A 23,717-nucleotide genomic window follows, 5' to 3' on the forward strand; every position below is an offset into this window, starting at 1 on the left:
TTTAAAAAATAATTAAAATAAAACTTGTCATACACACACACACAAAAAAAGAGCATAAAATTTTAAGAGAAAAAAAAAAATGTGAGCAGGCCACAACATCAACGTGTACATTAAAAACTTGTGCCAGAAAAATTGTGAATTCTACAAAAGAAGATAAAAAAACAAACAAACTACATTAACAAATCAAGATGCACCAATCAATGAGACCAAACTACAAGGAAGGTGCGTAATAAATAAGAGAGAAAAGCTTGTGGTCTATATAGCGAGTCCACACTGGCAACAGCTTTAACCCCAATAACAAAAAAAATCAGACTAAAACATGTATTTACTTGAAGCTGGAAGTGATTTTCCTTTTCTAGAATCTAGTCAAACAAAATGTGATGGGTTCAAATAACAACAATTGTAAAAAATGTGCAGGGAAAAAATATTTTCTACAACAAATTGTTAAATACCGAAAATAAAATTCACATTATCAGGATTAAAAGTCAAATGTAGAAAAAAAAATAAAAATAATAAAAATAAAAAATAATTATATATTAAAAATAAAATGTAAACTACTGTATCTGGTCACTAATCACAGCTATGATTAACTAGACCATTTATTTAATCCTAAAAACAAGTCGACACATTCACTAAGTGCTTTATGTAAATAAAAAGATGCTAAATAAATGTGAAGCATTCAGTCTAATGGTCAATACCTAGTTGCTCATTGCTGGACATTGAGTTTTTGGATGTCCGAGAGTCGGAGTCCACTTCTTTGATAATGGCTGGCCGCTGGATGTAAGTAACCTGGTCCACATCTTCGTACTCTTTCCTGATCTGTCCTGAAGGTCAACAATAGACTTTGACATAGCACAGACTGACAGACATATTCAGGCACATATCATTTGGACACAAACATATCTATGTTTAAACACAAAGCCTTCAGAGATAAACATAAACATATTAAGTCACAGACATAATAATAATACAGCTTTTATATAGCGCTACTTTCATGCTTATAGCATGCTCAGAGCGCTATGGTCCAATATCATTTGTGGACAAGTGGGGGGAAGGGGGTATCTGGGAGAAGGTTTTCCGTGCTGCCTTTAGGCAGCTCAGTAAGCACAACTCTGCTTGAGTTGGGTGTCAAACCTTGAGCCCCCTTAATAGGTAGCCTAGCCAAGCTTAATTCAAGCATACTTAGCCTCACGACAACCCTTCCCTAGATATACTATGACACATACCATTCAGACACAGGGCATGGTCTAGGCCTAATAAGACACATAGTATTCAGACTCATAGAGTATTAAGACACAGAGTATTCAGAAAGAAACATAGATATTTTAAGACACCCATTCTACAGCCAAATCTTATTTTGAACTTAAATGAATTTATTGATCCCCCTGCAGTTCATCACTCAGAAAGAGGAAGAGTCAACAGATGAACAGTCAACAGAGGATTAATTACCTAGATCTTTCTGGATTATGTAGGCCTATATATATTAAAAATGGCAAAATAATAATTAAGAGATGAGAGTGTTTATTAAAAGATCTCCATGTCCAGTCTAGATATAATATATGTAGGTCTGTGGAATAAACTCTATGGCTTTATGGTCCAACTAACCAGCACTAATCAAGGAGATTAAATTTATTGCTCAATTATTTTTGCAATTAGTTGGCAACAGTGATATTCCATTCAGAGTCCTTGACCTTGTTTCGCTAACCATGAAAACCTCCAATAAAAGGCTAAACATTGTAGAGATCTACAGTTGAACCTTGGGACCTTGAACATCCTTATGCTTTTTTTCCCTCCTGTACAATATTTATTTCCAAATGGCTTTAACCCAAACTTGATCAACGATATTGAATATAAACTAAATCACTAAAGTCAAGCAGAACTGATGAGAAGTAACCAGGTTTCCAACATAAGAGAGTTAAATAAACAAGCAACTTTTTAAAAGCTTGGACAGTAATTTAACGCGAAAGAAATGGAGCATTGATAATGCGAGGTGAGGAAACCAAATAATAGCCTTCGAAGATATTGCAAAGAAAAAAAAAAGACGTTTTCAGACATCAGCTTGGGCCAGAACTCCTGCGTTGGTCAAAAGTGGCTCCCCCAGACTGTTCAGTACAACGTCACTAGCGATTTTGAGACGTAAATGGCTTTTAATATTTTTAGTTCGACTTAAATTGTTTCTGCCACCGCTGTAATTAGTTTGATATAAAACTTCCTAACTACAGTCATAAAGATGGATAGGACAACACCCCAGCCTAAACCTCCTGCAGGATGATAGGGGCAATGACGACGATCACGTTTCAAACTCGGGACCATCGTGACATCGACGCGCAAGGCAAACTTCAAATGCTGGCCTACACGGCAGAAGATTGCCGAAACATTTTAAACATCTCGGACTACACACTACAGCAACACGTGCGCAGTGCGCTAATGTATCGCCGGTTCAACGCAATATAACAAGTAATTCAATTCTATATCGAAACTCGACTCCTGACGTCATTGCTGCCTCCCACGGCTTCATGACATCACAATGTCTGTGTATGTGGCTAGCTCAATACGTGTGTGCGCGTGTTTACGAGTCTGCGTGATCTATTTACATTGATTTACACACGGCTCACTAACAACTTGGGGATTAAGCTAAACAACAAATTGTTAGAGTGTAAACGGAATGAGCCGACAAGCTTGGCTGAATGAGCCATACATAATTTATCCACTTAAACAACAGGAAATAAAATATATCTATAAATAATAAGTCTGAGTCATGAAGTCGGAAATCGATGTGTGTGTTGGTCACTATGAGCATTTGTTTGGCCTAAAGACAAAAATACAACTTAAAAAAAAAAGGACTATCGGGGAAGAGCTGTGACAAATGTTGTAATCCACTTGACGTCCATTTTAAAACTCCCTCATGAATGACGTCATAAATAGCCATAACAAATGGTTTGCTGCCTACAGCTTAGCGGCAAAAAGCTGGCCAGAAGGAGAAGAAGAACTCGTCAACAGAAGCGAGCGATGTAGACATGCAATGTTAACGCATGCAAGGAGACCTGAGATGAACTCCAATTGGTGTCAAGGCAGGGAGACCTAGGTCTCCCGTAGTGCCCTGGTAAGGAACTCTGCTGTTTGGCGTAGTGCCTCGTAGCTTCCATACAAATTTAGTAAACCACTAGATACGTCCTCCCGCAGCTCGCGGAGCTGCGGACACTCTTGCAAGACGTGCGCCACCGTCTCTTCTGATTCCCCACAGTGTCGGCAACGGGCATCAAAATTTGGCCGGAACCGGGCGAAGTACGCACCTATGGGGCAGTGTCCCGTACGCCACTGCGCTATTGTTGTTTGTTCCGACCTTTTTAGCCTCCACCACGGGTCCTCTCGATTTGGGCGGCGCATGTGCTGCCAGACTCCCCTGGCAGTGTTGGAGTCATCCCAGGATTTCAACCACTTTTCATGTACCCACTCTCGTATTATTGTCGTAGCCTGTTGGAACGTACTTGGCGATTCGAAAGCGGGCACGGCCAGCGCTCCTTCTCGTGCTAGAGCATCAGCCACGGCATTGCCCCTCACGCCGCAGTGCGAGGGCACCCACTGCATAACGATGACAGCTCCAATAAGCAGGCGGATGTTATTTGCGGCGCCTAATGCCTCTTCCACCAATTTGGACTTTCCCCCGAAGCCAGCCATGGCTTGGAGGCAGGACTGGGAATCGGTAACCATTACAACGGTAGTCGCAACGGTTATCTTTTCGCGCAGTTTTTGGAGCACGTGTTTTAGGGTATTCGTAATCGCCGTTAATTCAGCATCAAAGCTACATGCGGCGAGGCCGAATGTGCCTGATAGCTTTTCAGGGTCCAGGTCTGGGTAACAGATATAGGCCCCATACCCAGCTCTTACGGGGTCCTTCATGACCGACCCGTCTGTGTAACAGTATATGGCATCGGCCGGGTAGGTCTTTAGTGTTTCCAATGCCATTTTTCGAAGTAGGTCCGGGTGTGTGTGTCTTTTTGTGGCCCCCTCCAACCCATGTATAGTGAAATTTATGGGAGGGATGGGCTGTCTCCTCCAGGGCGGGCACGTGCTTATCCGTCTAATTGGGACCCGGTCAGTGGACAGGCCAGCTTGTGCACTCAAATTTGTTGCGCAGTGCATAAATGAGGTCCGTTTAATCCTATGTTTTTCTCTCCAATGACTGACTAAAGTGTGGGTCGGGAGCCCTGGTTCGCCCCTTTTGTAGCGTTCCAGGGCAGTTAGCACGGCGCGCTCTCTCCTCAGGCTGAGAGGAGCCACGTTGGACATAATTTCTGCAGCGGAGGTTGGGCTCGTTCTATAGGTGCCGCAAATGAATCGGAGAGCCTGGGCCTGTACACGGTCGAGTGATTCGAGGGCTGTCTTGCTTGCGTACACCTGCACGGGCAGGCTGTACTCAATTTGGGACCTGACAGCCCCTGTATACAGTGTGCGGAGCGTGTCAGCTCGGGCGCCCCACTTGGTACTGGCTAGCTTTCTGAGTAACCCCAACTTCTCCGAGGCCTTTCGTTCAACATCCTGGATGTGCAAGTGCATTGAGAGCTTCCTATCTAGTGTGACTCCTAGATATTTTGGCGTGTTTTCACGTTGGAGTCGCAGCCCACCGAGTTGGAGCTCGAATGGGGCCCCAAGAATGTCGATTCCCAGGCTGAACAGGCTCCAGGTCGTTTTGGCAACGTTTATCTGAATCTGCCATTTTGAACAATACGAGGAGATGGTTTGGAGGTCGGCTTGTAATGCTGCCTGAAGTTGGTCAGCTTTCTTCCCGGTTGACCAGAGGACAATATCGTCAGCATATAGCAGTTTGCGACACCGGAGTGAGCTGGGCAAATCATTAAGATAGGCCATGAAAAGGATACATGAGAGGGCGGATCCCTGGGGTAACCCTCTTATAGGGGTGTTTTCCCCACTTAGAGAGTACTGGAACTGTGTTCGTGTTTTCCTCTCCGTTAGGAACTGTTTTATCCAGTTGTAGGTCCGCCCGCGTACGCCCATGGCTCTAAGTTTAAGATAGAGGCCTTGCTTCCACACCCGGTCATATGCCTGTTTTAGGTCAATAAACACTGCGTATGTGCTCTCGGACCTCTGGAACCCGTCGGCCACCTCCTGCATGAAAATCGTGACCTGGTCGATCGGGCTCAAGCCTGCCCTAAAGCCAGCCTGCTCTGGCGCTAGGATACCGGCACTCTCAAAGCTCCACACGAGTCGCTCGCTGACCATCCGTTCTACTATCTTACCGATAGTGGAGGTCAGGGATATGGGTCTGTAGGACTCCACGTTAGTCGCGTCTTTGCCCTTTTTTAGTATTGGAACAATGGTAGCACAGCGCCAGGCCCTGGGTAGTCTGGACTCTACCCAGGTCCGATTCGCAAACTCAAGGAGTTTGTCTTTCGCAATACCCCCGAGGTGTTTTACCATCTCGGGAGTAACCTTGTCTGGCCCCGGAGCCTTTCTGTTTTTGCACTTAGCTATCGCTCTGTCCAGCTCAGCACGGCAGAAGGGCGCGTTGCACGTGTCCAGGTCTTCCAACCCATCCGACTCCCTCTCGAGTCTCTTACGCTCCTTGTTGAGGGCTATAGACGTGGCAGACTTCTTTTCGGACTTGCTTATAGAAGCGAAATATTTGTTAAGCAAGTCGGCCATTTTTTGATCTTTTGCCACTCGATCCCCACTGGGTGACAATAATGGGGTGGCTGTACGCGCCGAATCTTTGGCCTCAAGATTACGAAGAAGACGCCAGGCTTTGGAAGTATCCCGAAGATCCATCCCGGCACAGGCATCCCTCCAGTGGTCCGCCCGTACACGTTGGGCCACCTCGCTGGCCTTCCGGCATAATGCGTTAAACTCCCTGCGGCATTCGGGAGTCCCCTTTTTTTGTGCTCTGCGCCTCGCCCGTTTCCTGGCCCTGACTATTCGATCTAATTCTCGGGACCAGGCGGGTCTATGCCTTATGCCGGGATAGGTCCGCGGGATATGCTTCCTAGCCGCACCCAAAATCGCTGCAGTGATTTCGCCGTATTTTGTGTCGACTGTCCCTTCCTCCATCGCGATACTCGACAGGGCGGAGTCGACAGCCGCCCCGTATGCTGGCCAGTCAGCCTTAGTGTAGCTCCATTTCTTGGGCCGTTTAGTGGCTACACCCCTGGCCTCTGAGAGGGCAATAGTAATTTCTATGGGTTTATGATCGCTTCCGATATCCTCAAGCACTTTAATTATGGTTTTCCCCTCAAGATCAGCAGAGATTAGTGTTAAGTCAGGTCTCGAGAGAGACCCGTTGCCAGTGTGTAGGAGAGTTGGCGGGCTATGTTTGTTCTGCAAGCAGAATAGGTTTGTAGTGTTTAGGATTTCATGGACTTTTTGGCCCGAGGAGTCGGTTGCGTCATAGCCCCATGCAGGAGATTTCGCATTTAAGTCCCCAGCTAATAGAGTTTTAGTTAAGATGTTCTTATTGCCGAGGTTAATGGCAAGTTCATGTTTAGGCGGGTTATAACAGTTGATTACCGTGAGTTTTCTTCCAGCTATGAAAATATCTAGCGAGATGGCGTCGGTACGCCCGCTTTGAGGGCCAGGATTTTGAGAAACTATCATGCCGTTTCTTACATATGTGATTATTCCACGGCACTCATCGCACTTACATTTATAAGCCGTATAGCCGCTGATGTGGCTACTTCGTTTCTTGCCTACAAGAGTCTCCTGCAATAGTGCGATATCTATTGCCCTCTCATGGAGGAGTTTCGTGAGCTCTAATATCTTAGGTACTAGACCACAGATATTGAGCTGAAGTACTTTTATCTGGCTAAGTCTATCGCTCCCTAAGGTTTTAGGACTGGTAGCGACAGACCGTTGTAATGGTTGGTGATTTGGAGGACCGATGGTCCTCACTTCGTTGGTCGTGTTTGGTTGGGCCTTTTGGGTGGTAATGGTTGGTTGGGCCTGGTGCGGGACATGATCACCAGGTTGGTGTGGTTGGCTAGCCACACCTTGGCTACCGTTCTTCCGAGGGAAGAACGAATGCAGTGTAGCCTGGGAAGAGGGCTTTGTCCTGGGAAGGGGAACCTTCGCTGATTTTTCGTGGTTCGACAGGTTCCGCCGGATCGGAACCACGGGGCGAGTAGTAGAGGATTTTTCGTTGTCGGGCCTGCCGCCCGCTACCCGCGCGACGGAGCCTGTTTGGGTCTGCTCGTACCCGGGTTTTCTGGTTTGACGTGTGTTATTCATGTTTGTATAGAAGTCGAAGACCGTTGGCGGCCTTAGTTATTGCCGATTAGAAAGTAGTGTACGCAGGGCCTGCAAGAGGGTCCGAAATCTTTGGGTGCGGGAAGTCCGCACCACTGGTCACCACCTCCGTATGGCAAGAGCTCACCTACTGGAGGAGTGGTTGTGTAAGGATTGTTCGATATCCCCAGTATCGAAACTGCTTATTGGGAAGCGCGTTCCTCTACTACCTCACAGGGGACGGGCTAGATAGAGCCTAGCTCGTGGACGCCAACCGGTCCGTCCGACGCAGCCCGCTAAGGCCGCGCCAGTCAGTCCAGTCTTTGCCCAAAGAGAGACCCGCGAATCAGCCAAGCCCCAGGAGAGCCCGACCAACCCTCGAGTTGGTGTCCAGCGCTATCCGCTTTTCGGAGAACCCGTGGTCTCTTACTAACCGTTGCCCCGGGGCCCCACAGGGGGGGGGCTGGACATAACCCCTTTGAGTTCCTTTTACACTTGCCGGCTGCTCATTCATCAGCGGCAAGCAACCAGTACCCTTGGCCACTCCCAGAGAGCGGAGTGTTCACGCGGCGACCACGATGAGGTGGTACTGGAACGCCGCGCATGCAAGGAGACAGACCAAAGCGCTTTCAACGGGAAACTTGAAACAACTAAGACAGAAGGAAATAGACGAACCTAGAGCGTCTAAATGACAACATGCGAGAAAGACTTGCACACGTCTAGGGTTGATTTGGAAGCTTAGGAAAAGTGTGCGAAACTAAACTTTGGCGAATGTTGACTGTTCCTATAGGACGTTCAGTATGTAACAGTCTTTAGTCTTGTTCAATCAAGTCATTTAGAATCAGACTGGACTTCCTACGACATGGACACTGCTTTCATTCCGTATTTACTATGCAGGAAATTCAGATAACGGCTTCACCAGTGTGTCCCACAATGCAGCATGTCCATCAAAGCAAATGAGATCAGCACCTCTCAGAACATGCGGGGACTTAAAAATGTTGAGGCTATGTGCATAGTGGCAACAGAGACCTCATTGAGAGGCAGCTATAGGGTCCCGCCGTTGAAGTTAAAGGGTCAGGAGAGTTTGTGTTGTTTTTTTTTGGAATCCCAGGCAGCCAATCAATTTCCAGCATTCTTAATTGCAAAAATGGATCATTTAGGCAGTGGATCACCGCTTAGAGGATGTACTTAAAATTCATAGGCACCGTTCAGCCTCAACAAGACCTATGTGAAGTACTCTAAATTAATGTGCTAAAGGAAAAAAAAAAGATTAGAAACGATCCTAATGGGCGGAGTTTGTGGTTATAAAACAGAGAGGTCGGGGGGGGGGGGAGAGGGAGAGAAAGAGAATCAGACAGGCAAAGTAACTCAAATAAAGAAATCCCTAGCCGAAGACTGTCGCAAAAGACGAAAAGAGAATTAAAATAGACCCGCTGTGGACAACGGTTTTGTCTGCATCATGTGCGACAAAATATGCAGGTCACAACTGGATACTGCACTCCTCATTGATCTTCCGAATTTAAGACAATATCTTACAACTTCTGCTAACCAAGGAGTATTAGGTTCAATCCCGCTCCGAAATGTAATGGACTATTCAACGCAAAGTTATCACTTGTCAGCCACAGCCATCTTCGCATAAATTCAACATAACGTATTCGGAATGTGTGGTAGTTAGGGTAGAATTGCTAAGTGTAAAGATATTCAAGTACTGGTATCGAATCGCCTTGAGAAATGCTAGTCAAGTATCGTGTCAGTCTTGGTAAAGACATTACGTATCGAATCGCCTTTAGGTATTAATTTGAATGGAAAGTTCTTTATCAGAAATCGTTGAAAGTATCCGTGATCAAAGAAAAATTTTTGAGTACTTGCTTTAGTTCACTCATGCCTTTAAATTAGCAGTAGCGAATAATGTGAAGTTAATTACACGCAGGAGATGTGTACCGGGTCATGGCCGAATCATGGGACAACTACCACAATTTCTCGAAACGGGAAGATTACTGATAAGTCACGAGTCTATGAGCTGCCAACTAGAATGAAAGTTCTTCGTTATTTATACACAGACTCGATTAAAAACTTGCACACAATGAGACCTAGGAATGATCAAGTTAAACATGATCCTATTTTAAAACAATTGAATACGTATTTCTTGTTCTCTCGAGTAACCTCTGCCAAAACTTTTCTGGGTATAAACCAAACTCCCGATTGTAGGTTGAGAAAATGTATTCTAAACTTTGCTTAAGCTTCCAAGAAACTGCAATAGAGCCATATAGAGCAGAACATATAGACAATCATATACAATGTTATCACACGTTCTGGTGTTCACAATGGTACACTCGGCACCACGCCAGACTCTTTGGACAATAGATAGGCCTACTAGACTCAACATATAGGACTACAACAGTGATCCATACATAGTGAAAAGTAGTAAAGTTCCCCTTTCAGACCTTACGGTTTGTAGGGCAGATGATTTATAGGTTATCTGTTTCATCCATACATGCATACTATTAAATTTAAATTAAACCCATTATTTTAAAAACAGTATTTTTTTATGTTTTTTTCCCGAACTAAACATTTCGATATAAGCTTTCAAAATGACACAAAATAAATCTGGCATGAAAACTAAAGAGTTGGCAGCTTTTCAAGTTTTTATTTCATTTCATTGGCCTAGTTTGCTTCTTTATCTCACATCTATATTATTATTATTGTATTATTATTTTACACATTTGTTCTACCTATCATTAACAAAAATCTGGAATTCTCCAAACTTGGTATCCAGATATAGCTCAGACTAATGCACATATGACTATCTATTAAAGTATCTATATGTAATCTATATTCCTTCATTATGTATAGCTGACTGCAAAGCGAATTTCTTTGACTGTTGCGGTCAGGCAGTGGCTCTTAGAAGCCAAAAGGTTGGCATATATATTTTATGTATATTTCCTTAATAACATAGTTTGACAACCAATGTGCACGGCATTTCATTATCTATATGTAATCTATATTCATTCATCACGTATAGCTGACAGCAAAGCAAACTTTCTTTAACTGTTACAACAAAAGGTTTGCATATATATTTTATGTGTATATTCTTAGTGACACAGTTTGACAACAAATGAGCTGGCCACTGTGAGACGCGGTCTAGGTAGTTACACAGTGGAGATCTTACCTTGACAACAAATGAGCGCCCACATTAGCCTGCCAGTGACACAACATCCGAGGTAGAAGTACAGCGCACACGCACACGAACACTAACGACTGGACCACTGGAGGTGGCAGGCTCCTGACTTGACTGCAGCGATGTGGACCAAGTGGACACACAACAAATTAGATCATGCCTACACGTGTGTATGTGTTTGTGTTGGGGGGGGGATGTAAGTTATTAAACAACAACAAAAAAAAAATAAAAACGGAAACCAATATGTGCATAAGTACAGAAGAAGAAGAAAGATAATCAATAATGTTGTCACAGCTGCTTGTCACTCCCAATGTCCCTCCCTCCCTCCTCTCTAATCGTCATTCACTCACACTCCCCCTCCTTTCCAATCGTCGCTCACTCACACTCCCCCTACTTGCTAATCGACACTTATAGTAGTTACACTTCTCCCCCCCCCACTTACTGATGCTCGTTCACTCACAACCTGCACCTCTTTTTCAACTCCTCAAGTAAATCACAACAAGGTCACGTGCATCTATAAATGGTCCCCCCCCCAACCGAAATTTATGAGTCAAAACTTAAAATCGAAGATTCTTCTCGTATCACCGACCAACCCCCTCCTCCCCCTCCCCCTTACGTCAGACTTTTATAATAATAATTAAAAAAACGCCCCCACAAATAATTTTTTTTAAAGATGACGTCACTTGAGCCAAGATGTGTTGTTGGTCACAGCCACAAGGTCTGGTATCGATACCGCCAGCTTGTCTTACAACTACGATTACTTAATGCATGTAAAGAAAAAAAAAACAACAAGAAACAGCTCTGTCCTCGCCAGTATCGTTCATAAAGTCAATTCGATTCCATACTGCCATTACAGCACGGAACGGGTTTGACTAAAATCAGCCAGGAAAAGCAATCAGAAATGAAATCTCTAATTAACATGTAGGACTTGATCAACTAAATGGATACGCGTAGATCTTCAATAGCTCTCCATCTTTGAAGGAACGTCCGAACTTTATGAGTAGAAGACGCACTCCAGAAATAACTTTCCAGAATAGTGCCATCCCACGCAGACGACACCCAGCGATCGCTGTCTCCATCACGCCAAGTCTCTGAGCAGTCGTCTCACTGCTAAGAAAGGAGCAGACGTGACCTAAAACTTTGACCTTTGACAGACACAATTTAATAAGACGCCCCCCCTCTTTTTCATAAAGGTGTTATAAAAAACGAAAAGTTTTCCTACAGACCTATATAAAAGTAAAATAAAGTTGCCCCTTTCAGACCTTGCGGTCTATAGGGCAGAAGATGTAAAGTTCATCTGTTTCTGTGGCCCACGGTTCACGAGGGTGTCATACGGCCAGCACAACAACCAACCGCTTTTACTTTTCCCCGACTAATGTCAGGTACCCATTAGAGCTGGGTGGACACTGAAGCCAAGCGCTTTACAGCTTTACATCCACAGACCTAATAGTGACCAAAAAACAAAAAAACAACACAATAAAAGAGTTTTACAAATTTGTTATAAAAAAATCAAGAATATAAAATCGGAACAGGGTCACAATGGCAATATGGCCCCACGATGATCTGATGGCCACTGTAAAAAAACAAAAACGCTAACTAAAAATGCATGGCCATATCACGATGTCTCGGAGCTTTCAAAGATCTTCCTTCAGGGAACAGTACCAGGAAAAAGAAAAACAAAGGCGGACAAAGAAAGCGATGGGAAGACAACATCAAAGAATGTCATTGAAAGAAATTCTAGTCAAGGCAAAAGTTAGAGAGAAATGGAGAAAGACGGTCGAAAGGGCATGTGTCTCAACGGCCAAACAGACTAAAGAAAAGTTGAAGTGAAAATGAAACTAATCTATATATTTCATCATATTTAGACAAATGCTGTTACGTTAAACCCTAAACTCAAAACAAAAAAAAAAAAAAAAACATCTAAAAAATAGAACAGACCAAAAATAATGCTTTAAGGCAGGGGTGGGCAACATTTTTGTATCGAGGGCCGCATTAAAAAACGTTTGGGAATGGCGGGCCGCACACACACACACACACATATATATGTCTTAGAAAGATAAGTTTGCTGTGTAAAATGTCTTTTAATTCATATATACACTGTATTACGCCTTGTTTGAAAAGATTTAACATGCATTTACATTTCATATGTAAACAATCAATTGCAATAGCAATTACATAAGACATGAAATTTCGTCTTCCACTCTTCATTAGAAATATTGGTAACAAAGTCACAGTCAATGTCCTTCAAGTAAAATAACAATTTCTTCCTTGAGATTTTATATTCTTATTTGTTTGCACACGCTAAGCTAGCGGATACATTGGATTATTTATTCATAAATCAGAACTACCCTTGTTTAACTTCTTTTGTGTGACAAATGTCAATTAATGTTTAAATTACATGCAGCTTTCTGCAAACTTTCCTGTTTCAAGTTCATGGTTCTCAGTCAAAGATCGAGCTCCATCAGTTGTTACACTTGCCATCTTGTTCCAAGCCTACCCAACACTCAGACATTGTGTTTTGAATTGAGTGTATTGATGTATAGCCAATAAGCATAATCTTTGTTTACTTAAAACTTTTTATAATGAGACAGTTTCAATAATTTATATAGATACTTTTTAAATATTTGCATTTTTATATCTATATACTGTGGGCACACCTGATTTATGTAGGTGTCGGCGGGCCGCATAAAACACCTCGGCGGGCCGCATGTGGCCCGCGGGCCGTAATTTGCCCATCCCTGCTTTAAGGGAATACCAATGATTCTTATTAGCAAGAATGACTAGGCAAACATACATAAGAAGAAAAAAGAATATGATTATAGGGGTATAGAAGCTAAGTTGATGGGAGATAATTGAGTTCGACAAAACGTTTGCATTAAATCTTTCATCAAGCACTGAGTCCCATGTCAACGCGGTGACAGGACAACATCGATTATCTGAGATTAATTCACAAATCTGAACATAATGTTTTAATATACATATATACTTTTTTTTTTAAGCTTTATAAGACCAGAGCTGTTTGGCTCACATCTACAAACAACAACAGTCAGTTCAAATGTTTAGTTGTATGTCTGTTGTATTTGTTATCACCTATATAATAGAAAGAACTCTTTAGTCCAATTTTTACCTTTTAAGAAACAGAAAAAAACACAGCTGCCAACTCTAATTTTAATTATATCATGTCCCCACAAAATCGTCCTAAATCGTCTCCGTATACCTTTGGGTCATATGAAGCCTATTATCAAGACCTAGCTTAGTATGTCAAAAAAAGTAACGTAAGCTTTAATAAATAAACTCCATCATCCCCACATCATCCCTCAAATATCTGCCCACCTCCTTTTTTTTTTTTTACAACATATTTAGCTACCTAACATCTCCCATTCCAATCAGCGAGCAAATTTAACTAATCGTAACTGCCAACCAGTTGACAGTGTCATATGCGTTCAGCTAGACCTCTATACATTTTTTAAAATGTAGTCACTGGCGCGCGCATGGGCGCACACACTTGCAGCTCACCTTCACAAGAATGTAGAAACCTACTAAGAGTGAACCTGACACTTGTAACGGCACCCCCTCCCCCGACACAGCCCGTCACGCTAATGATCATGACCTATATAAATCTATAATGACCGCCCCTATTCGCCGTCTGCAAGAGCAACTTCCGATTGATTAAAAATTCACTTCTCGATTGATGTCTAACAGTCATGTCGATCTTGCACTGACAGAACGAATGGTTCAAAGTTAGTGTTCACATTGACATTCGCATGACGGAGAGTTGACCATACATTCATGCTTGCGTTGAGGAAATTTCTTTACACCTTTACTGACATTCCATGGAACCAACTTTCGTATCGCTCGTGTGTTGTCACCGGTCGTTGACTTGTAGCACCTAAACTGCTAGTAGACGACTAAACCGTTGTAGGCGTAATATATCTTAACTAATAAAACTTAAATAACTTCCTTTTGCGCGCTGGACTGTCGTTCGGATTTATCGATGGTCGAGGGTTCAAATCATGCCCGCTCCCATCCCCCGTCGTCCCGCGGGAGGTTTGGACTAGAAAGTAAACTATCTTCAACTCTGAAGGAAAATCCGAAACATGTAAAACATTTTAGAAACATTTTAATGTAGACAATATCAACTTGTGATACAATGAATTAAATGTAGTAGACTTTAGTAATAATATTTTTTTCTAACAAAATCCGACTCATTACAATAACACAACCTTTCAGTCTCACGTTCTGGAGTCGTCTCCCCTAAGACCAAATGACGACAGTCACCTATGTTACATCATTCCCAACCAATTGCTAACCTCTACCCACCGTCACCATAGAAACACAAACACACACACTCTAAGCCAACATGCATTGACATTTTTAAAAAAAATTAAACTCTGAACGTGTTCATCTAATACCGAATGAGTGGGAAAATGACTGAAGCAATGACCCCCCCCCCCCGCCCTAACATCTGAGGTCACGCAATCAAAGAGTTGGTGGCAAAACAAAATGATGAGAGGCCCCCCAATGGTCAGAGAAACTGTAAAGAGACTATAGCTTCATTCCTGGCCTACTGTCCAAGGTGTGACACATCTACGAAGGTACGGTCTATTAAGATCCCTATCCGAGAGTCTATGTCCTATGAGAACCCTTGTTCTTAGCCTGGGGAGTTCATATCTTCTAGACGTGATCTGCTCTGTGAGAACTAGAACTCGAGGTCTCGAAGGAAAACTTCAGTATAAAGTGTTGACATTTAAAAAAAGTCGTTTCAAGTAGGGAATTAGCTATTCATTTAGATATTGAAGATAACAGAATTAATTGTAACAATATTTTTGTTGAAGTCTGGCCCAGAGAGCTGCTGAATTTGGCACATTCTGGTAGCTAAATGTTGACAACATGAGCAGTTTTAAACTGAATTATTTGTCAGCATTCTTCTAAAGATTGAAAGCATTTTCTTTCATGGAAAGGATTCCATTTTGAAAACAATAGTACAGTCCTTAACAAACAGACTTTCAAAGGGAAGGTCTCGTAGCTAGAGAAAAACAACAACTCTATGCTGTAAATAGATGATGTCAAAGAATGTCATCCAAATAGTGATACTGTATTTCACTGAAGATCTATGATGAGTATCCGCTGACGAGGACAGACGAATACGGTGAAGAGAAAATCTAAGTCGACCATCGGCGGACAATGGTTACGCCTGCGCTGGATGTGGCAAGATGTGCAGGTCGCGGATGGGGCATACCTCATTAATTCATGCACTCGAAGACAAGCCTTATAATTATAATGAGTATGAAAAAGTGCCACCGTGTATGGACAAGTTAGTGTACGTACATAGAAATCTTTAAACTCTCACATGCCTGCATCATTTATACCGCCCTGCTGAAAGTATATTAGAAAAGGACAGAAAGATGGTGTGACTTTCATTGACGCAAGTGATGGAGAGGTAACAGCTACTATTATTAACAAAGTGATATACAGAATAGAAGATATAGACACCGTTCTAGAGGAAGGGATCGAGCTACTGTTATAAACACAGTGGCCAAGAGAGAGAGAGAGAGAGAGAGAGAGAGAGAGAGAGAGAGCTACCGGTATAGACAAAAAAGATTGAGAGGGAGAAACAGAAAGAGAGATAGAGAACGAGAGAGCTACCTTTATAGACAAAGTGGCGAAGAGATACCTTTATAGACAAAGAGATTGTGTGTGAGAGAGAGAGAGAGAGAGAGAGAGAGAGGAAAGAAAGAGCTACCGTAATAATTAAAGTGGTGTACAGATAGAGCTACCATAATATAAAAAAAAAGCGTCTAACAGTGCTTGCGTTATTGACAAAGTGGCAATGAGAATGTGCTACTATACTAACAATTGACTGCCCTGACAAAACATTACAAGACTACAGTTTACTTCTAGAGCTATACTTACAACAATTGTGCAAGCTCAAGGAATCTCTTAAAACGTACAACAAGTCAACAGCAAACAATCGTATGACTAACGCAGACACCTGCATCTATCTGTATTGATCCCTCACGCTCAAAGGCCGCTTTCCTCCTGTTTAAAAACTTATTACGGCTGACCCGATAATCTATATGTAATCATTACTTCCCCGCCCCCTCTAGTCTAAATGAAATCTAGATGTCCCCAGCAAACACACACACACGTACAGCTCCACACTATACGTTAACATTGATACACACGCACATAAACTGTGCAGCACACACTGCAAGAGGCCAAGAAATAGAAGCACATAGTCAGTCAAGCAAAAATACTTTATAAATAACTGTCCTGGTAGGTAGTGTCAGAAAATCTGATTTACTCCTCCCAACTCCCTTCCCCATCAGCACACCTCCTTCATCAGCTACACACATACACACGTAAATATACTATGCTAGATAGTTAACACGTGCAACATTATTCTAAATTATAACATTGACCCCCCTTCCCCTAACGCGGCAGACAATAGCTTCGATTGTGATAACTATGATAAAATATGTGGGTCACTGCAGGTTCTATTTAGCCAGTGATGTATTGCACTCTTCCTTACTGTTTGTTTTAGGATACCTTGCCCTCCTAATATCAAGTAGATCATATCTTTTGTTGTTCATTGAATAATATCACGTAGATCACAAATTATACAATTAATTGGCTAACTAATGTGAGGTGGCTGAGTGGTAAAGCGCTTGGCTTACGAACCGAGAGGTCCCGGGTTTGAATCTCGGTGAAGAGTGGAATTTTTTATTCAGGATTTTCAGGACGCCTCTCACTATAATAGGGAATGTAACGGCGGTTGGTCATTGTGCTGGCGACACGACACCCTCGCTTTAACCGTTGGCCATAGAAACATCATCTGCCCTATAGATTGCAAGGTCTGAAAGGGAGTACTCTTAATAGTATTGACGTTTTATCAAGCCTCATCACTTATAAGCCATAATCACAGCAAGAAGACCAAAATTCTACACTTCTTCTAGCAAGCTTTTGTACTGCAATTAAGATTAATAAAATTTCACACAATAGCTGCATATTGTACTGCCATTACTGTCATTTCTAGCACTGTACGGCCAAGATGAATTAAATGTATTCCTCGAATAAAGTATGAGTAACAGGTGTCTCTAATAAACATTGATGGAAAGGTTAACAGTAGCGCCCTAAATACCTTACCTTTCGAAATTGTCCTGTATTGTTTGGAATTAACAGCCCGTAAAAAGTCACAATAAGCATTATCTTAACAAATAACAAAGAGCAGTAATCAAAAAGTGTGATATCAAGAGTTACTTCCCGTAGCAGACTAAGAACTGAATGATGTTGTCTGTTCACGACTAATTTCACATTTATGTTTTGGGCACGTTCAAAGTATTGCATGTCCATTACAGCGGACACAACTGGGGATTCCCCATAACGACCACTGGCTGATGAACATCACTACGTCATGTGAAATGTAATTTAACCATGAAGCAAGGGAGAGGTTACAAAAAAAAATGTTTAAAGTATGTAAGCCAAAAAATGTAAATTATAGACAAATGCAATACTTAGTAGCTGTTTTCCCTTGTTAACCTAATTCTAAATCTGCTACTGTAACTTTAACAAAAGTAAAGTAGCAATCATACATAAAACACTGAACCATAATCTTCAAATACAAAAACAAAATTTAATAAAATACTCTGAAAGACACAAAGATAAAGGCACATTCCTCGTCCCATATGCTAGGACAAATTTGTACAAATACTCCTTCTTCCCTAGTGCTATTAGAGCATGGAATGGGTTGCCTGAGCTAGCCAGGAAAACCAGTGACTTGGCAGAATTTAAGTCATTGGTTAATATGCATGACTAAATGCATGATGCGTAGGACGTAATCATCTTCTTTTTTGAAGTAACGTCTGTATTATATAAGATAAGATAAGAAAATGATGTGAATAAAATGAAACAAAAATATTGCGGAGAACATGTATCTGTATAATTATACATACAAATATACAATAACAAAAAAATTTTTCATTACAATTGAATTCCAAACACTCTCAATTGCACTTATTTTCCTAAAACACCTTCGAACATAAACAGTCTCCATCTCAGCATTTGATATTGTCTTCTAGGTAATTTTGTCTTTTCTGTAAGTTAAAGATGTAGAGATGTGGGTCTACTGAGATGTGAGCAAGGCACTGAGTGACATACTCTTAATGTCCCAAGGACTAGTTGTAAGACTATGACCAATAGTCAAGATGATAAAAGAAAAATGTGTTTCAAAGTGAGAAGGCGACATGTTCAAATATAACTTGCCTGGCAGTACCATCTCATTTTTTTTTTGTCAAAATGAAATTGTGGCCAAGTTGAAAACCTCACTCAAAAAGTCTTTATAACAAACATCAAAAGGGAGAGAACTGTGCCAAATTGTTTTTAGGTTGAAAACATAAGAAATAACATATAACATGCAAACATAATAACTCAGAATATTGAAATTGATCTTTCAAAGTTAAAATTACTTCATTTTATTTTTACTTATGATTTAAGGTCTTCAAAGAAAACAATATGTATTTTAAAAAAATAAAAAAATTCATGACATCTGATGTAATTGAAAAAATATACAATAATTGAAGCAGCAATTACATATATAATCATAATAACAAATATTTTTTTAAATGCTTACAAATACACATTGCTGAATATAATCCATGAAAGCAAAAGATGTTCATCTTGTTCCACAATATTTTGCTAGCTAAGGTTATGCTATATTCTCAAGTAAATTCTATAAGAAATACTTTAAATTATAAATCAAATGTCTATACTCATACTAGATACACACATTTTGTGTGCAACATATTACTAGCACTATTCAAACAGTTCAGAAATAAAATGTGTATTAATGTTGACATCAAAATGTAGAAACAAACTGAATGGAAGTCAGTGGCATAGCCGACATTTTCTTTGTCTGGGTTGGAAATGTCATTTTTTCATTACTGTATCGTCTCTTCTGAAAAATCTTCTGTAAAACCTTGGGGTTTGGGATGTAGGGTTAGGGTTTGGAGCCCCCGGATTCCCCTTTTCCTCTACAGTGCCAGATATGTTTCTGAAGTAGGCTAGAGGTTTCATTAGTAAAAATCATTTTCAAGTATTTAACACACACACACAAACATTTTTCTTTAAGACATTAAAAGTCAAAACCTAAGTGTACCATTATGAAATGCTGTAGTAAATTTAAAAAAAAAAATTTCAATTGCAGTAGTTTTTAAATGCTAAATATTACAAGAAGTAGGTCTGAAACAGTCAAGTTAAAAAAAAATTTTACTAAAAATTATGTTTTTATGGCTGTTTTGAGAGGATTTAAGAAAAGTTTAAAAGATTTTTGTAATTTAATGTAACATTGAATATATCATGTAAAATTTTACAAGATCATCAGGACTGGAAATGACCTTCCTACAAAGGACAGTACCAGTAAAAAAGAAAGAGAAGCAGGCAAAAGAAACGATGCAAAGAACACATGCAAGTGGTTGGATAGAAAACAGGAGTGGAATGCCAGATCTGCGGCAGTGTCTCGACATAAACAAAGATAAGGGAAATAGTTTCCTGAATAGGTGGAGATCTTCCTCTCTTTAAGTGCAAGCTTTGGCATTTCTAATTTGTCAATTGCAATTAATCCTCTGAAACCCCTTTCAATGCTATTGAATCACACTGTAATTTATGTGCTAGATTTTTTTTTTTAGTATTGTTGACCATATAAAAACACTATTATAAATATTGTTTTTTTCAAGTATTGTCTACTTATATTTTTGTAAAAAGATTACTATACCTTAAGTAATATTTAATGTAATGAACAAGTGTAAGTGTATGCATCAAGTAATGTTACGTTCATGTAATTTGATAAGTTTAATAATTCTTTAGGCTAGGTTCTACTATTTTTACAATCAAACTACTGGTATCAAGCAGTGATAGTCTTATATGGTAAGTTACTTAAATTTGCATGATCAAACTGTTCTTCTGTCAATAGTGTAATTACGTTGTAAAAGTTCAGAATTTTGATAAAACCACAATGATTCAACTTTCAAAAGAAACAAATAGAAAACTGACTTACTTCGATTCCGTAATGAAACCCGGAGCAGATCTGAACCCTGTAGACCAAAAGACTGACCTTTTGACAGCCACTCTCCTGTCAACCATTTCTCTTGTCTGAATAGATAAGAAATTCATCAGACATTTGAATGACTCCCACATTAATTGCATGTTTAAACATTTGTTTGCTTTCTAATTTTATTGTTGTCTTTGTTTGTAAAATGTTTTACATGTTTCGGATGTTCCTGCAGAGTTGAAGATAATTACTTCCTAGTCCAAACCTCCCACAGGATGACGGGGGATGGGAGCAGGCAGGGTTTGAACCCTGGACCATTGATAAATCTGAACGACAGTCCAGCGCGCAAACCGCACGACCAAGTAACCATCTTTTCTTATTTGTTTATAGTTTTATTATTTACTTGTTATTTATTTCTTCTATTTAAACTTGTTTAAAGGCCACATAAAAAAAAAAAACAGATCAGAGAAAGAGTTATTACAGCGACTGGACCCCAAGATGATCTGCTAACAATTGTAAAAAAGTACAACAAAACCATATTACAAGGTCTTTGGGACTTGCAAAGACCTTCCTTTAGGGAGCATTACCAGGAAAAACATAAGCGAAGGGACAACAACATAAAAGGATATAGGGGCCTGTATTTGAAAGAGGTTCCAAGGCTAAAGACAGAGCGGAGTGGAGAAAGACGGTCAACAGACTAAGGCATACATGATGATGAAATTTGTTTACATCTTTTTTTTTTACTTTTACATTATCAACATTTGTAGCTTCATTAAAAAAATTCTTTATCATCGATTGAAACAATATAAAGATTAAAATCAAATAGCTCTAGATATAAATTAGTAAAATCTGGAATTTGGTTCTGCTTTCTCAAAACTTTTACACAAACAAATTATTCAGGCATTGATAGTAACAGATATACAGGGTTATGTCATAAATTTACCACCATATTATTATAATTAGTAATAACTTTAGGTACTATAAAAAAATTAAGACTTTGGTTTTACACATATCTTTTACAATAAAGACATTAAAATATTTAAGTATGAACTTTTTAGTTAGTTTTGTTGGGTTGTATCCCCTGAATTCTATAATAATTTTATCATTAACAATTAATTACCTGTACTTCAAACACAAAACACACAACCACATCCCACTTGGTTCTCGGGTGCTGCACTTCTTGCACACCCTAAACTTACAAGTGGTGCATCGCTGGCCATGGTCTCCAAGGGGAAATACAAAGGAAGGAAACTTGTACTTGCACCTGGCACATATTGTGTCCTGATCATCACCGGAGGTCAAAGCACCAGCTTTACGAAGTTCTTGAATCTCTTTTCTGATCTCACTGGGAAGACAAATATGTTTAAAATAAAAAAATAATATGTTCTTTTTTCATAAAGTACTGATCCTCTAGAAATATATGCATACATATTTTGTTTCGTTCAATTTCTAGACTACCTTACATCTGTTGTTTTTTTTTAAACCCCATAAGTCATGGTCTCTCTTATCTTATATGTTAAAGACATTTCTTCAAAAAAGAAGATGAGCACATCATACATGAGTCAATCTAGTCATGCATGTCAATCAATGACTTTAATCAATGACTTTGGTTTCCATAGCCGATTCAGGCAACCAATCCGTGCCACAATGGCACTGTGCAAGAAGCACCTATATGAACCTGTCCTAGCATATGTGCCTTTCAGAGTATTTTATTAGATTTTGCTTTTGTTTTTTTTAAATTATAGTTCGGTGTTTTATGTATTTTTACTATTTTACTGTTTAGCCTTTGGGATCTATGAATTTAATGTTCTTACTGATGTTGCTACTCTAATCAAATGTGAATATTTTTTTGTTGTAAATCTCACAGCTCTATTTTGTGTCTGTTCTAATTTCTTAATGTTTCCTTGAGTTGACAGGTTCCTAAACAGGATGCTTATTCTAATATTAGCCTAGCCAAAATTAGGCATTTTAGTTTTTTGTTCTTGTTTGATTTGATTGGTAAAAAAAATCTTTTAATAAAACCTAATGCTTTGTTAAGAATGCTAAGAATCTTTAACTCTAATGTCTAATGTATGGTTTTGAAACATGGAGAACAACTGAAGCGACAACAAAAAAAAGTACAGACCTTCATCAACAGATGTCTGAGAAATATCCTAAAAATACACTGGTACGACAAAATAGAAAACACCAAACTGTGGGAGATGAGTGGACAGAAAAATATAGAAGTGCAGATCTTAGAGAGGAAGTGGAGACGGATTGGTCACATCCTTAGGAAAGATACCAGCAACAGAGCTAGGCAGGCCTTAGAGTGGAACCCCCAGGGAACAAGACGCAGAGGAAGACCAAAAAGAACATGGCGACACAGTGTACTTGAAGAAGCCGAGAGGACCGGGAAGAGCTGGGAAACCATAAAAAACTAGCAAGAGACCGTGGAGAGAGGCGTGTTTTTGTCGAGGCCCTATGTTCCATGAGAAACTCAAAGGAATGATGATGATGATGAATGCTTTGTTTGACGTCAATATGTGTATTCCACGATAATTTGTCATTTATTGTAAAAACCTATATATTTTGAGATTTTTGTCTGTGCAACTGGTTTACAATGACTAAGATAAGCAGTTTTTCTTTAATTTTTTTAATTACTATTAATAATTGACATTTTTTCTGGGTGGAAAGACATGTTCCAATTTGATTTTCTGAAAATCCTTCTAATTCTTTTAGCAAAGTTTAGTATTTTGTGTTGTTTATATTGTTCTATATATTATGCAATGGTCTGCAAGTAATCTGACTTTTGTTCCTGAACTAATGCAATTTGGTAGATCATTTATGTGAATTACAAACAGTAGTGGTCCTAAGACTATTTCTTGAGGTACACCTGAGTTTACTGTTATTGATGCATTATGTACGAAGTACCACTCTTGCTTAACTCTCTATCAGAAAGAAATACAATCACACATTTTATAAAAATCAGTTAATTTTGAAGTGCATCATCTATTCTAGTTGACTTCCAAGTCTTAAGTACGTTTTTTTTTCTTTTTTATTACATCCTAGCTCAAACCTCCTTCAGGACAGAAGTGGCGGTGGGTAGGGTTAAAATGTGAGACTATATGACGACAGTCCAGAGCTCTTATCATATGAACAGATAACTGTTGGAAGCTTTGATAGCCCCAAAAATATCGTACTCTTATGTACAAGACAGCTGTTTCTTCCACTTCCCCCAGTAAAGTGTATAAAAATTCCAGACTGTTGCAGTTGTTTCAA

General features: G+C 40.1%; 1 protein-coding gene across 15 annotated transcripts in view; it reads right to left on the reverse strand.

Annotated features, from left to right (window-relative positions):
- Positions 1-23,717, reverse strand: part of LOC106078637 (synaptotagmin-like protein 4) — a 69,187-nt gene that overhangs the window by 18,989 nt on the left and 26,481 nt on the right. For 7 of the 15 annotated variants that reach the window (XM_056033381.1, XM_056033387.1, XM_056033385.1 and 4 more), the window contains 4 exons: positions 21,580-21,804; positions 20,466-20,560; positions 699-824; positions 330-362 (listed from right to left, as the gene is read on the reverse strand). In XM_056033381.1, coding sequence (XP_055889356.1) covers positions 330-362; positions 699-824; positions 20,466-20,560; positions 21,580-21,804 — 479 coding nt within the window. Of the gene's footprint in view, positions 1-329; positions 363-698; positions 825-10,405; positions 10,529-16,327; positions 16,999-17,560; positions 17,824-20,465; positions 20,561-21,579; positions 21,805-23,717 lie in introns of those variants that run through there. The other 8 variants (XM_056033395.1, XM_056033386.1, XM_056033390.1 and 5 more) reach the window with 7 other exon arrangements.

The sequence above is a fragment of the Biomphalaria glabrata genome, chromosome 6 (genome assembly GCF_947242115.1).
Source record: "Biomphalaria glabrata chromosome 6, xgBioGlab47.1, whole genome shotgun sequence".
Lineage (NCBI taxonomy): Eukaryota > Metazoa > Mollusca > Gastropoda > Planorbidae > Biomphalaria > Biomphalaria glabrata.